Here is a 13,791-nt window from a genome sequence, read left to right as displayed (position 1 = left end):
ATGAACAATTTTAGATGTCAGGTTATTTACTGAAACCAAGGAGGTTGAATACAATACTTGTATTTAACCTCCTTGCTGAAACGGCATATTGTCCATATTTCCTACGTAAACTGCATGTGATGAACGTTCGCGGTTGGTAGGAGGGCAGCAAACCGCAATGCAATTTTTCCCAACATTGGCAATGAACCCTCGCTTTAGATTACGGGCTGTTGAACACAAAGGAGTAATTTACATCCAGCGAGGAAGTGATTTACCATATATCGCTACGGAAATGTTGACGGAAGTCTGAACAATATGTCCTAGCACCCCCGAAAATAGTATGGTCCTGTGTCTACATTAACATAATCTATGCCAGGATGTAATAATCACTATTTGATACTCCTAATTAATAAACGTGTGGAACATTGCATGCAAAACAAACAAAATTTTCTTAAAGTGTAAAGTATATTATGTTTTAATAGGTTTAAAATAAATTTAGTTGCCTAGAATGGTAAACAGAAATATACCGCCATAATAAAAATGGGAGCATCCACATCAAAATCAAAATGAATGTCGCTTCGCCAGCCACCAAAAAAACTTCGCGAAGTACACACAGAAAAAAACAAGTACCCATAGAAAATACAAAGTACCCATAGAAAATACAAAGTGCCCATAGAAAATACAAAGTGCCCATAGAAAATACAAAGTACCCATAGAAAATACAAAGTACCCATAGAAAATACAAAGTACCCACAGAAAAAGACAAGTACCCATAGAAAATACAAAGTGCCCATAGAAAATACAAAGTACCCATAGAAAATACAAAGTACCCATAGAAAATACAAAGTACCCATAGAAAATACAAAGTGCCCATAGAAAATACAAAGTACCCATAGAAAATACAAAGTACCCATAGAAAATACAAAGTGGAATAAAAAATGCTAAGTGTACCTATGGGCCTTCGTACTACTTCGTACGTACTTCGTAGTTTAGGATCTACTGTCCTTTTGTGTGCCCTTATCTTAGGGTTAACTACCATCGTGTAGTCACTGCTATTTGTATATTGTATATTGTTATATATTGTTTGGTTAGCGCACCTCAAAAGGCGCATGCACCAGGGGGAAGATAGAGTAACCAAATCGACTATATCCTAGTCCATAAACGGTTCCGTTCAGGTGTCAATGTGGCCAAAGCAAGGACTTTTCCAGGTGCAGACATTGGCAGCGATGACGACCTGGTGATTATGAGCCTAAAAACAAAACTCAAGAAAACTAACAGACCACAAAACGTCAGAAGGAGCTGCAACGTTGATAAACTAAAAGGTCTTACTATCTCGGAAGCTTTCCAAGCATCAATTGGCAGAAAATTCGCTCCATTGTTAATGTTAGGAGAAGAAGACATGGAAACAATGACTAGCAGCTTCAACGAGGTAATGATAGGAGCAGCCAATGACATTCTTGGGAAACGTCGTAAGAAAACTAAACCCTGGGTAAACGATGACATCCTGAAAAGTGTGATGAAAGAAGAGAACTAAAACAAATAAATACTCCAAGTATGGGAAGATCTCCAAAGAGATTAGGAAGAGTATGAAAAAAGCAGGCGCAAAATGTGTAGAACAGTAATGCATTGAACTAGAGGATGGTCTCAATAAGAACAATACTAGAAAAACATTTCACATCGTTGAAGAGCTTGCAAATGAAAGACAATTAACTCTATAACTTTAGAAGTTAGGGAGTCCGATCTTACGCGAGGAAGCAGTGGTGGCATTGAAAACACTAAAAAATGGCAAAGCCCCAGGAGTGGACAACATACCAGCACAACTGCTGAAACATGGGCGGGGGTGGGGGCACGCGCACAATAGTTGATATCCTTACAAGAATCTGTAACAGGATATGGCAGATGGGGGTTTGGCCAACAACATGGACGCAATCCTTGATAATCACACTCCCTAAGAAAGGTAATCTACAACAATATAAGGATTACAGGGCCATAAGCCTCATACGCTATGCGAGCAAGGCGATGTTAAAAGTTCTCCTGAACAGACTTAAACCCCAGGCAGAACAAGTCAAAGCAGAGGAACAGGCTGGGTTTAGGCACGGACGAAGTACCACAGAACAAATATTTAACCTCAGAGTACTAGGTGAAAATAAAGTCAACACCAGCAAGCCATCTATCACATTTTCTTTGATTTAAAAAAAGCGTTCGATAAAGTCTGGCATGATGCCCTTAGGCCTACAATGAAGAAATACAACATGGGAAAAATGTATTCAAACCATTAAAGAGCTGTATGACAAGGTCAGCAGTGCGGTACTAGTAGGAGATACAGCTGAGGTTCTGCAACGGTGCCTCCTGTCACCTACATTATTCAATATCTTCCACGAGCGTATAATGACTGATGCACTAGAGAACCACACATACTCGGTTAGCATTGGGGGGACGAATCGTTTCTAATCTGAGATTCGCGGATGACATTGATGGGTTGGCAGGGTCAGAAAAAGAACTCTCAAAGCTTGTGAAGAACTTGGACACAACAACCACTAAGTATGGAATGGAAATAAGTGGTGAAAAAACAAAGATCGTGACAAACATAACAAGAGCGCACCTAGTACCTATTAAAAGAAAAATCACGGTCCAAGTACAAGAATTAGAGACTGTTGCTTGGGAGCAATAATTAGCAAAGAAGGCTCCAAGCCCGAGATTCTGGCACGTGCAGCACGTACGAACATCAGAATGATACACAAGATAAGATTAATACTGGCCCTTGTATTTTTCATTTTTCTGTGAATCATGGACACTAAATGGTGAGCTCCAAAGAAGGATACAGTCATTAGAAATAAAGTGCCTTAGAAAAATCCTAGGGATAACATACCTGGGCCGTGTTACAAATCAGAGAAAAAAAGAGATCATAAACAGCGTAAAACAGCACTGCCAGTATAAAAGGCTCCTGACAGTCGTAAAGAGAATGAGGTCAAATGGACTGTCAAAAACAATCCTTCAAGGAACAGTAAAAGGAGCAAGAAAAACTGCTGGAAGAAAAAATGGGCTGACAACATCCAAGAACGGACAGGAAAAACCTTGCGGAACCCTACCCCTAACACACAGCCGAGAGGGATGTAGGCAGATGGTCAGACACTCCACCATCCATGCACTCCACCACCCTGGCCTGGATTAAGGGACCAAGGTACCAAGGCACATGTACTCGCAGCAGTCTATATAGATAAGTTACTACATAACATATAACTAATGTCTTACGAATTTCGAAGCGACACTAGTGCACTATAGTACGTAAGATACCAGACTTGCATCACTGTTATTGTACTTCGAACTTTATCACAATGGCATGTACTTAACCTATTAGGGCATGAATAAGGGTAATAAAGGTCTTAATCCATTCATTTATTCTAACAAAATAGAAAAAATATGACTGATATCACAAACGTCATAAGTGTGAGGCTATGCAGTAAACTCACCTCCGTTCTCGGCTATTCCGTCGCTCAACACCAACATCAGGTGTAAGATGACCCAGAGTACCGCCATCTTGTTACCAAAAGATTGTCCCAACTCTGGGGCACAACCGACTGCTCCGGGCATTAAATAAGCTTATGCGTGTGTGTAGACATGTACGCTGCAGATGTAAAATTCTCACACTTTAATTAAAAATCTAGACGATAGTAACGTCTTTTATAAATTACCAGAAGTGAGATCCTGTTTTTATCACAAGTCAATAATGTTATCGCTTGGACCATTATAACGCACTTGTCATAAAGATACCTTCACAAAGTCATTACTAATAATCATCCATTTTTTTCCTTATATTAGACAGACATTTTATTAACTTACAACATACGACGCTAGAACTGTACTTAGGGTGAGTAATTTTATAGTTTGTTTTCCCCGTCTAAAAGGTGAGGTGCAGGTGATTCCTTGAATGATACAATGGCGATGCAAGGACACTGCATCGAGCTCTGACTAATTACTTCCTCCAGACTACCATTTTGATAAAACCGCCGCTTTGTGTTATCAAGCTCCCAATAGCGGTCGTAAATATAAACCTATTAACAAAAGGTCTGAAACTTTGGCCGAACACTGATATCGCCGTTTTTACTAAATATATAACGTTTGATGTTCGGCGACGGTTTCTAAAACAACGTGCCTGAAAACATGAACTCCGAGCCCGGTATAAAGTCTTCAAACCACAAAAACTGCCTCCCCGCATCTGAGGCCATTCAGATTAGTTTGCCATACGCACATGAACATTAATCTAAGGTGTCAGCCAACGAGTAACTTAAGTAAACACTTAAATAACTCGTTGAGTGCCTGATATTTACCTACCTTAACACTTATTTTGCATACCTTTACTTACTGTGCAATAGCGTAATACCAGGGATTTTATCGTCCTTTTATCTACAGACAGTTCTGCACCGCACAGTTTTATTAGCTCGACTCAAAGTTATCTTTTTTGTCGCCTTTAGTTCTGTACGCTTTCCAGCTGTCACTTCCCACAAACCGGAGAGTTACAGCGTTACCATAGAGTTATCTGGACAAGTGTGTGTGTAAAATAACTGCACAGCCCCGGTGTAGTTCTGAGAAGGCATGGTGATGAAATCGAGCGGAGGTCACAGCGCATTATGTACCGTAATTGCTCTATTTGCTAGATAAACAAAGTACTCATAAACATGCTTGACTTCAGCAACAACAAGCTTTATTTGTGATAGACCGTCACACCAACGTCTCTCCACGTCAACACTGTTGAACCAAGTAGACTTGCATTCACTTTGATTGATTTGCTGTAGTGGTCTTTATTCATGTGTTAATTTTGTCTTACACGGAAACTTCGTTGAATTTTATCATATATGATAACCGTAGTGGCCTTGCGGGGATTATTAATCCATTGTAAGTTATGTATTCATGATGTTATGTTTTGGGGATGCAAGGGGTCAATAGTTCGGTAGGGTAGGGGTGACACGTTGGTGCCTCGACTTGTTGCGATGGGAATTCATTTCTAGTCAGAGGTCTGTGCATCACTCTTCCTTCCTACAGTTAGAGAGACGAAAGTCAACAAATATAATCAACAGAAAATAGATTTAAGGCTGTTCATAATCAGTTCCAAAGTGACGATAGAACCTGAGTAAACACATATCGTCTCATCTAGAAAGTTCAGCACAGGTACAGATGGTTGCTATAGAGAGGTGAAAAATACAATGTTACAAATCGAATTGGATTATGATCGACGATTACTATTTAAAAGATAACAACAACAACAAAACACAAAACTTGCAAAATACACTTCTCCATCAATGAAACTATTCATCTTATCATTGTACCTCAATGTCTCCTCTCCACTGAAGCACCGGGTGACCATTGAGTGACTTAGTCACTTGATCACTCAGTGGTCACTCAATGGTCACCCGATGCTTCAATGGAGAGGAGACATTGAGGTATCATGATAGAATATAATCGTAGGTCTCGTACCTAGGTTACACGGTCCCCAGAAATGCTTAATGTCGTCGATGGCTATGTCTCCGGTGAGACCAGTAGCGGTAGTACTACGGATGCCGATGAACATCACCTGTGGACAGACAGTGTAGAATGTCAGAACTTTGACTTTGTGATAACCTTGGACAGACCTAAAGTGAGTAGTAATTTACCAAAACATGCATTTGCATCAGCAAAACGTCTATAGAGTTTCTGCTCCCATAATGTCACGAGGTACCTGAAACACACCACATTGAAACAAACGGTGTTATCGAGGCCTTCCCAAAAATGTTTTGAATTTCTGGCATTGACATCTGCTGAAGTGGGCTTACCCCAGGGATTATTGATCAGAAGATCTTTAAAGATTCACTTTTTTCATGTGGTGATCTTAGGGTACCTAGTGGAATTATTATATGATGATCTTTTATTATAATCCATTGCACAGTTTTGGAGAATGTTTATTGACTTGCATCTTTACGCTAGATATTTAGGTCGTGTTAGAGATAAGTGCACTTACCTGGCCCACAGGCGCGTCCAGGTCTATGGTTTCCGTGTACCAGACGTCGCCCTGGTCACCAGACCGCCCGAACGGCTGGTACCAGGCGCTGGTGCCGTTCTGCACGTACACCTTGAGGTCTCCCATGTCGGCCCCGTACATGTGGTAGGCGAACTGCAGGCACGTTCTCGTGGGCGCGAGCGGCGACACCACGGGGCTGAGAAGGAAGGAGGCGTCTCCGGGAAACAGCTCCGCAGACTCCGTATACATGTAGTAGCCTGCCGCCGGAAAAGTAACAACCGTTCGGGTTCGGTAAATGTTTTCAGGAATACAGAGTAGCACTGAGATACAAACTCTTTGAGAAACGTAGTCGGTGGCGAAAAGCAGACCAGTGCAATAGCCTAGTGGGGAGAGTGTTATCGGGTGGTCGCTGGTTCAAACCCCGGCCGCTTTCGATTGACTCGATACAAACATACTGATTTCTATGATTATAGCAATCAGCACGTACGATCGAGAAAGAAAAATGTACGTTGAGCAAAGTATAAACTATCCCTTACCAGATCCGGTCGTGTGGTCTGCGTCTGGGCCTGTGAGGTTGAAGGTAGTGGGGCCCTGGTTGCGCGTAAACTTGTAGTTGTAGTAGCCGCACATGTCTTGTTCGAAGTCACAGTCAACGCTAGCTCCGGTTGCGACTGCAAACATAATAAGCAAATAAAATTACGCAGAGCTAGAAGAGAAGAAACGTTTATCTAGAAAAATGCCAGTTAAGTAACGGGATGGGTTATACAGATGAAGCGTTTAAAGAAAGAATTCCACCAATGACATGAAATCCTATCATAAAAGCTCACCTATGTTGGTAGTTACATGTTTAAAGTTCAAACTTTTGATCCAACACACCAAAGTTCTCTCACCTAGAGCTTTCGATCAGTCACTCTGGTCTTCATCAGTAAACTGACCCAGTGAGGCTTGTCACGTGGCTTCTTTAAAGTGTGACGTCAACACTGGGTCAAAGGAATCTGATACCTTTGACCCAGTCACACTTCAAAGAAGCAACGTCACACTTCAAAGAAGCCACTTGACATGCTTTACTGGGTCAGTCTACTGAGGAAGACAAGAGTGACTGATCGAAAGCTCTAGTTGAGAGAACTTTGTTGGATCAAAAGCTTGAACTTAAACACGACATGAAATCCTATATAAGATAAAGAAGCTAACCTGAGCCTTGACAGGCCACAGATATATCATGTGAGTGGGTGCATCCACCATGTGTGCCCCATCCGTCATGAGTACACTGCTCCACATTCGTCTCGAAGCCGGTACACTGCAGGTTGTTGAGCCAGATGGGCCCGTCTCCCGGCCCGTAGAAGGCGCCGTACTGGAAGGTGTCGGGGAAGCCGAGCTGGCGACAGATGACTCTGGCCTCAGCAGCGCCGAACCCGTCGTCACAGATGGTCCCCCAGATACCGTCGTACTCCACCTCCACCCGGCCAGAGTCGGTGCCGCCGTTGGCAAAACGGACTTCGATTTCTGGAGAAACACAATTGATGTTGGACTATAAGAAATTGTGGAGAGGCATACCCTGTCCACAATACAAAACGTGCTGGCGTACATTTAACTTCCTTGTAAATGTTGCACACACAAGCAGTTTTTTTCAGACCCCTTCCTTTCAATCGTCCTTAGCCCACACCTCGACGTAGAAGACAGTGGAAAGTATACACAGCTAGAAGATGAAGACTATGCAGAAAAAACGTCTGTTCCATGCATAAAACCGAACATCCATACCAAATTGAGGCCAATGTCTGTAGGATAAAGCGAGACACCGTTACCTTGTTTACAGACGACGCTGAAATCTTGTGTGTGTGTGCAGGAGTTCGCCCCCCAGTCCGCGTGGTTACAGCTTCTCACCGACGACTCGTCCCCGGTGCACTTCAGGTCGCTCAGCCAGATCTTGCCGGTCCCCTCGCCGTAGAAGGCGCCCCAGTGGAAGGTTTCGTAGTCGGGGAAGCCGAGCTCCTGGCAGATGACCCTGGCCTCGTTCGCGCCGGTGCCGTCGTCGCAGATCGTTCCCCACTCCCCGTTCACCCTCACCTCCACCCGGCCGTAGCTGTAGCCGCCGTCCGCAAGGTGGATGTCGTAATCTGGAGACCAGGAGAAACGGCAGGAATAGGCGAAGAGCTGCGTTATAAAACATATAAAGCGCTAACCCTTTCCCAAAATGTAATGTTTGACGCTTTTCATTGTAGCGTTTTTGTGCGAATCGTATACGGCAGCAACTATAATCTACATTTATCCAATACGCTAGAAATTGCCAAAGTAATCAGTGATAACTTGTAGCTTTAATTAGATAATTAAAATTCTGTACTCACCGCCCAGATTGATGACGGTTGGAATGGTTGTTGCCGGCACGGGAGTCGTTGGAGCTTCTGTCGCGGCTACATGTTTAAGGGGCATTATGAAAAAAAAAATGGCTAAACGTTCTGTCCAACACTTAGTAAATTGGGAGTTACCCAAATGTAGCCATTTTGTGTTAATAAAGTATACCAAACACAGATGAACTTTCATACTGTGTTACCGTCCACGTTTGGTAAACAATCCTTATAACCGATATGATCACGTGTATTGGGTGTAGTTGACCTACTCAAACATTCGCTAGAAACAGCCTCCAGTTTAATTCCGGACGGGGTCCCGGTTTGGAAATGTGACCTCAACAAAACACATACATGCACACACATGTGAGCATAGCTGTGTGTATCAAGAGCGTACGAACCATTTGACTGGCATGATCCACTGTACAGGAGCACGTCATCAATAGCGACATCTCCTCTCCACCCGATGCCGACCTCCCCTTCAAAAATGATCTAGAAAAATATCAAACAGCTTGTCAGAACTTTTAACAAAGGGCAAAGAAAGAGCATGCATACATATGTCGAGAACCACAACGAATACTGCATTTTTTATTCCAACATATAATCACAAGACGTGGCGACGGCAAACTCAAGTTTTTAAAAACTTATTTTTATGCTGCTACCAGCGTAACACGGAGGAAAATACAATATGTGAGGAAAGTCGTGTAAAGTGCCTTTCCCAAGGCAAAAGACCAGTGGCATGCCAGGGTTCGAACCCTGGACCGCTTGGTTCCGAGACGAACACTACCGTTACGCCACATGATCATGATCTCATTGATACTGCATTGTGTTGAGAGTACTCAACGACTTGTACTCCAAACCTGGTCTTGGTTCATGGTCACGTCGATTTTGGTGTCATGCCACATGTTTCCTTGTGTCGTATTCCTCATGAAGACGAGATCATTCCCGACCAGCACGCGCAGTGCTCCGATGCTGTCCCCGTACACGTGGTAGGCGAACTGCAGACAGTGCGTCCCGTACGCATCGAAGACCGGACTCCAAAGGCGAGCAATGTCTCCTCTCTGACGTGGCGAGGACGCCTCGATGTACATGTAGTACCCTATCAGCGTTATTCAACAGGATTTATCTATCAACGAAAGACTTGGTGTTACATCACACAGCGATGCCAATGAAATAATAAATATGAGCCAAATATGAAATCTTGAGCATGTTGTCATGTTTGGATTTTGCCGGCGAAGCATTTTGAAGCAATAAGTCAGCATTAAAGATAAGTATTATAGTTTTTATCTGTGTTAACATGTGTGAAAGAAGATTAAGCTATTTTAGTTTTAGAGTGCATACACACTGTTGGTACATGGTAAAACAAGGAGCCAATCTAAGCCGACTAAACTTAAGGACGCCAACCAAAACTGAAGGAAACGTTGAAACAGCTACAGACCGTTTCCGGAAGTGTGGTCAAAGCTGGGGCCTGTCTCAGAGGAAGGCGTTCTCCCCGTCCTGCGCCTCCACAGGAAGTCTGTCGTGGTGTCGCTGGTGAAGTTACACGTGTTTACGTCAAAGTCACAGGCGATCAGGGTCCGGTCAGGCCCTGCAACAAAAAAGCAACACGTTCTTTAGCATTCCATACATTAAGTGCATTATATCATGTCCACTGATATATACCAGGGTTCTACTCACGAACAATGAAACTGTAAAATGATTTCAGAGACTAGAAGGCCGTTACCGCCCCCCTCCCACATCCTTTCCAACACTTTCATGGGAACTGTGTGACCTAGGTGACATAATGACCTTTTCAGAGCTGACGAAAGATGTCGGATGGCATATGAAAGCTTCCCTAAAAGTTGAAGTAAAAGTTTACACTCCAAAGACTAGCACACTCCTTAGGCCTTACCCTGGCACTCGACGCCAACGTCTTCATGGTGGCCGCAGTTCTCCACCCCCCAGCCGCGGTGCTGACAGAACTGGATAGACGGCTCTTTGCCGGTACAGGACACGTCGTCCATCCAGATCTGCCCGGTGCCCTGGCCGTAGTGCGCCCCTCCTGACCAGCTGATGTAGTCGACGAAGCCGAGCTCCTGGCAGACCACCCTGGCCTCGTTCGCCCCGAAGTAGTCGTCACAGACGCTTCCCCACGTCCCGTTCACGAAAACCTCGATCCTTCCGTAGTTCGGGCCTCCGTGGACCAGCCTCACGCTGAAACCTGGAAAGAAATGTGGAGTTTGAATGTACAAGTGTTACATTGTTATTTGATAAAATCCTTGTCTACCTTTGCGTATCGAAACGTAGTATGAAAGTTCCAATACTTGCTTGTGTCGGTAAAGCTCTGACATCACTGGACCACCAATGCGTGATAGATTCTGAAAACTCACTTGAACCTTCTAAAAACTTTCTAACGAATTTTCTTGTGACTTTGTTTCTAACAAGATTTAAAGAAAATAACCGAGAAAGTCTACTATTCGCTGTCTTCTTACTTGAAAATGTGATGATGCCGTTGGGAGGGAACAAGGTGGTAGGTGGCGGCGCCGTTGTGACCAGTTGCGGTGTGACGTACGGCGCATCTATGAATACGACATATACCACGGGTTAGTCGTCATGTTTCTAACGTAAATGTATTTCCATCTGTACTTAGGATGGCCCTGGTAAAATGGAAAGCCAGAAAAGCTAACAAGTTTGGACTCTAAGCTAGCATGTTATGTCATGTTTCTTTCTCTACACACCACAGATGACGCCTATGTCCTCGCTGTGGTCACAGTTGTGGTTGCCCCACTCCCTTATGTCGCACTGGAGAAGAGACGTCTCGTTCCCGACACAATTCACGTCGTCCATCCAGATCGGACCGGTGCCTTGTCCGTAGTACGCGGTGGGCTGGGAGGCCAGGGCGCCGGTGAACCCGAGCTGTCGGCACGCTCACCGGTGACAGACAGCGTTTACAGTAGTTAATAGAAAACTATGGTCGGCGTTAGATGGTATATACTGTGCTGAGATGTGCTCTCCACATCCTGAGAGAAACGCTGAGAACAGTATTACTATGCCAAGAGTAACGTTGAACCATGGAGCTACCAATAGCTCCGTGGGTGAACACGGTGCTTCTACGTGGATAATCAGGAGTACATATCTGAGAGGTCAGCAATAGGTCAACTTCAGGACGTAATACTGGGGGTGTCATGGCTGCCGATCGGACTCGATGAACTGTGCCGAATTTTTGGGCAGCTATTCCAGCCCAAACACACCGGGATATATCTGCTGCAAGATTTCAACTCTTCATATTAATCGTACATTTTCCGTGGAACCGTCAAATTTACGATTTAGGAACCAACGGATAAACTTTCGCCACTCTCGTCACAGCCATCTCGCGCGCGCCAGCGACATCACAACAAATTGTGTCATATTTAAGGTAGGTATTTCACTTACTTATATATTTCCAATGGCACTTTTCACAGTTAATACATCATCCATTTCCCCCACTGCTTCGTGTTGGTTTCAGTAACGTGGAGTATTTCAATCATAGGTCATAACGTTAAGATATAGTTAGATATCATTATTATGTACAAATATATAAAAGAGGATCCCTTACATGTAGTTGCCATTGCTAACCTTAGTGACTTACTACTACTAGATGTTTCTTGGTAAGGCCATATTAACTTGATTTTATGGATGACATCCTCTGTAGACTCCAAAACTAAAAAAAAATGCAAGAGGAGCAAAATAAAAAAATGCTGCTTATAAAATTACCACAGGAATGCAAAACTGTATTGCGAATTTGCAGTACTACTTTACTAATTATTCAATACTAGACTGTATTACTTTATAACAAGCCGGCACATGTGGGCCTTTTGTAGCATTTGAATTAAAGTTTTATAAGATTCGTCACTGTACTGACATCAAACTTATCTAAGGAGTTCTGTGGAGCTTCAGCAGCCTGCGCACTGGGTGTCATCCTCCATTGTTTACAACTGACCCTATTGCTGTTCAGGCTACCATTGACTATGGAGGATGGTACCCAGGCAAGAGCTCCATCGGAATTTGTTTTTTTTTTAGTAAAATCAATACATGCAGGCGGATGTCATCCATGCGGATCATATATTACATGTATCATGTATGGCCTAATATCAGGGAGGCATTGTTTTGAACTGAAACCATTGAGTGTTTTTGCTCTTTACATTTAACAGTTATACTGTGACATTTATTAGATGTATGCAATAACAACAATAAAGACTTAGCTTCCTTATATATAGTATCCTGAATGACAATTTTGAATGACATTTATAAATTGTCACAGGGTTTATGAAATCATTCATTTATCCACTTTAAAATGTTATGCTTAACAGGCAGTATTTTGAGTTAGGTGGTGGTAGTGAAATGCAACAAATTTCTAAGCCAAGCACAACAGATCCCCAAGCACTTAAAAGATAACTGGATTGGGTTCTTTCACATACTTTCCTTTGTTAGTGCATATATTTTAGTGTTTACATACATTTAGGGGTTTGACACTTAAAGCTCTCTATATACGTAGGGATTTCGGCCTCACTTTACGACCTGATTTTATGACAAATGAAATGACGAAGCAATTTATCATGTACTAGTATGTCCGAGCTATGGGTGACGATATAGGATCAAACTATTTAGAACACCTTGGCCACCAGAAGGTCTGTTTTGCCACCCAACTTTGAAGTCTCATTTTCGGCAGTGAATAATTCTCAGTGGTTCATGCATATGGCTTATGCCATCTCTGTTGAAGAACACACCTACAGCATAGAATTGTTTGAGGAGCTCGAGGGATCAAAGATAATTTCAATTGGGGCAAAATGCTTTTGCTCAATGCAGAATTGGGTAGTGATGCATGAAATCACAGGAGTGCCCGGTTGACAACAAACAGCCTTTTTTTCTTAGTCAGAAGTAGAAAAATACATCTACTAAGTGGCAGTACATAGTGAGCTGGTAGCACCTCACTTCAGTACACTGAGCAAGTAACATCTAGCTTCAGTACACAGTGAATTGGTAACACCTGACTTCAGTACACAGTGAACCAGTAGGACATATAGTGGAACAGCTAATTGCATGTGTGAAGCAGGGTGTGTATATTTGTGACAGGTTTTCCGCTGTTAATGGCTGAATGTACAGTGTATCACGGCTTGCGCATATATCACAGCTACATGCAAGCCCAGGACAAAAACGAACCAAGCTGCTAGGCCCCGGGACCAAACCCACACCACTTATTACTGAGAGGAAAATCTATCTGCCACTCAAAAATCAAGAGCATAGCATGTTCAGGACAAAAGATACCAAAACCAGCATTTCTGCTGCAGTACCAAGGTCAGCCACCAGGAGGCCAAGATATGACCTTAACCTTTGTCTTCCAAAGACCTACCTATATACCAAATATCATAACTATCCATGTTCCTAAGTTAATGAAAATTGCTGACCAGAAATTTACACACACACACACACACACACACACACACACACACACACACACAG

At 43.1% G+C, this 13,791-nt stretch overlaps 1 protein-coding gene across 1 annotated transcript in view; it reads right to left on the bottom strand.

The window, feature by feature from the left end:
* LOC109483651 (deleted in malignant brain tumors 1 protein-like) overlaps window positions 1-11,215 on the bottom strand; it is a gene marked incomplete at its 3' end in the record, with an annotated part of 16,281 nt that extends 5,066 nt beyond the window's left edge. Inside the window, exons 1-14 of the mRNA XM_019786686.1 lie at window positions 11,031-11,215; window positions 10,785-10,871; window positions 10,205-10,513; window positions 9,752-9,901; window positions 9,174-9,412; window positions 8,715-8,805; window positions 8,314-8,379; window positions 7,774-8,085; window positions 7,163-7,474; window positions 6,508-6,642; window positions 5,972-6,228; window positions 5,452-5,548; window positions 5,000-5,013; window positions 3,450-3,540 (exon numbers count right to left, since the gene is read on the bottom strand). Coding sequence (XP_019642245.1) covers window positions 3,450-3,540; window positions 5,000-5,013; window positions 5,452-5,548; window positions 5,972-6,228; window positions 6,508-6,642; window positions 7,163-7,474; window positions 7,774-8,085; window positions 8,314-8,379; window positions 8,715-8,805; window positions 9,174-9,412; window positions 9,752-9,901; window positions 10,205-10,513; window positions 10,785-10,871; window positions 11,031-11,139 — 2,269 coding nt within the window. The remainder of the gene's footprint in view (window positions 1-3,449; window positions 3,541-4,999; window positions 5,014-5,451; window positions 5,549-5,971; window positions 6,229-6,507; window positions 6,643-7,162; window positions 7,475-7,773; window positions 8,086-8,313; window positions 8,380-8,714; window positions 8,806-9,173; window positions 9,413-9,751; window positions 9,902-10,204; window positions 10,514-10,784; window positions 10,872-11,030) is intronic.
* Window positions 11,216-13,791: the final 2,576 nt, after the last annotated feature.

This window comes from Branchiostoma belcheri, unplaced genomic scaffold, assembly GCF_001625305.1.
Source record: "Branchiostoma belcheri isolate BF01 breed outbred unplaced genomic scaffold, Haploidv18h27 scaffold658, whole genome shotgun sequence".
Classification (NCBI taxonomy): domain Eukaryota; kingdom Metazoa; phylum Chordata; class Leptocardii; order Amphioxiformes; family Branchiostomatidae; genus Branchiostoma; species Branchiostoma belcheri.
This window is presented reverse-complemented; position numbering and strand designations above follow the sequence as displayed.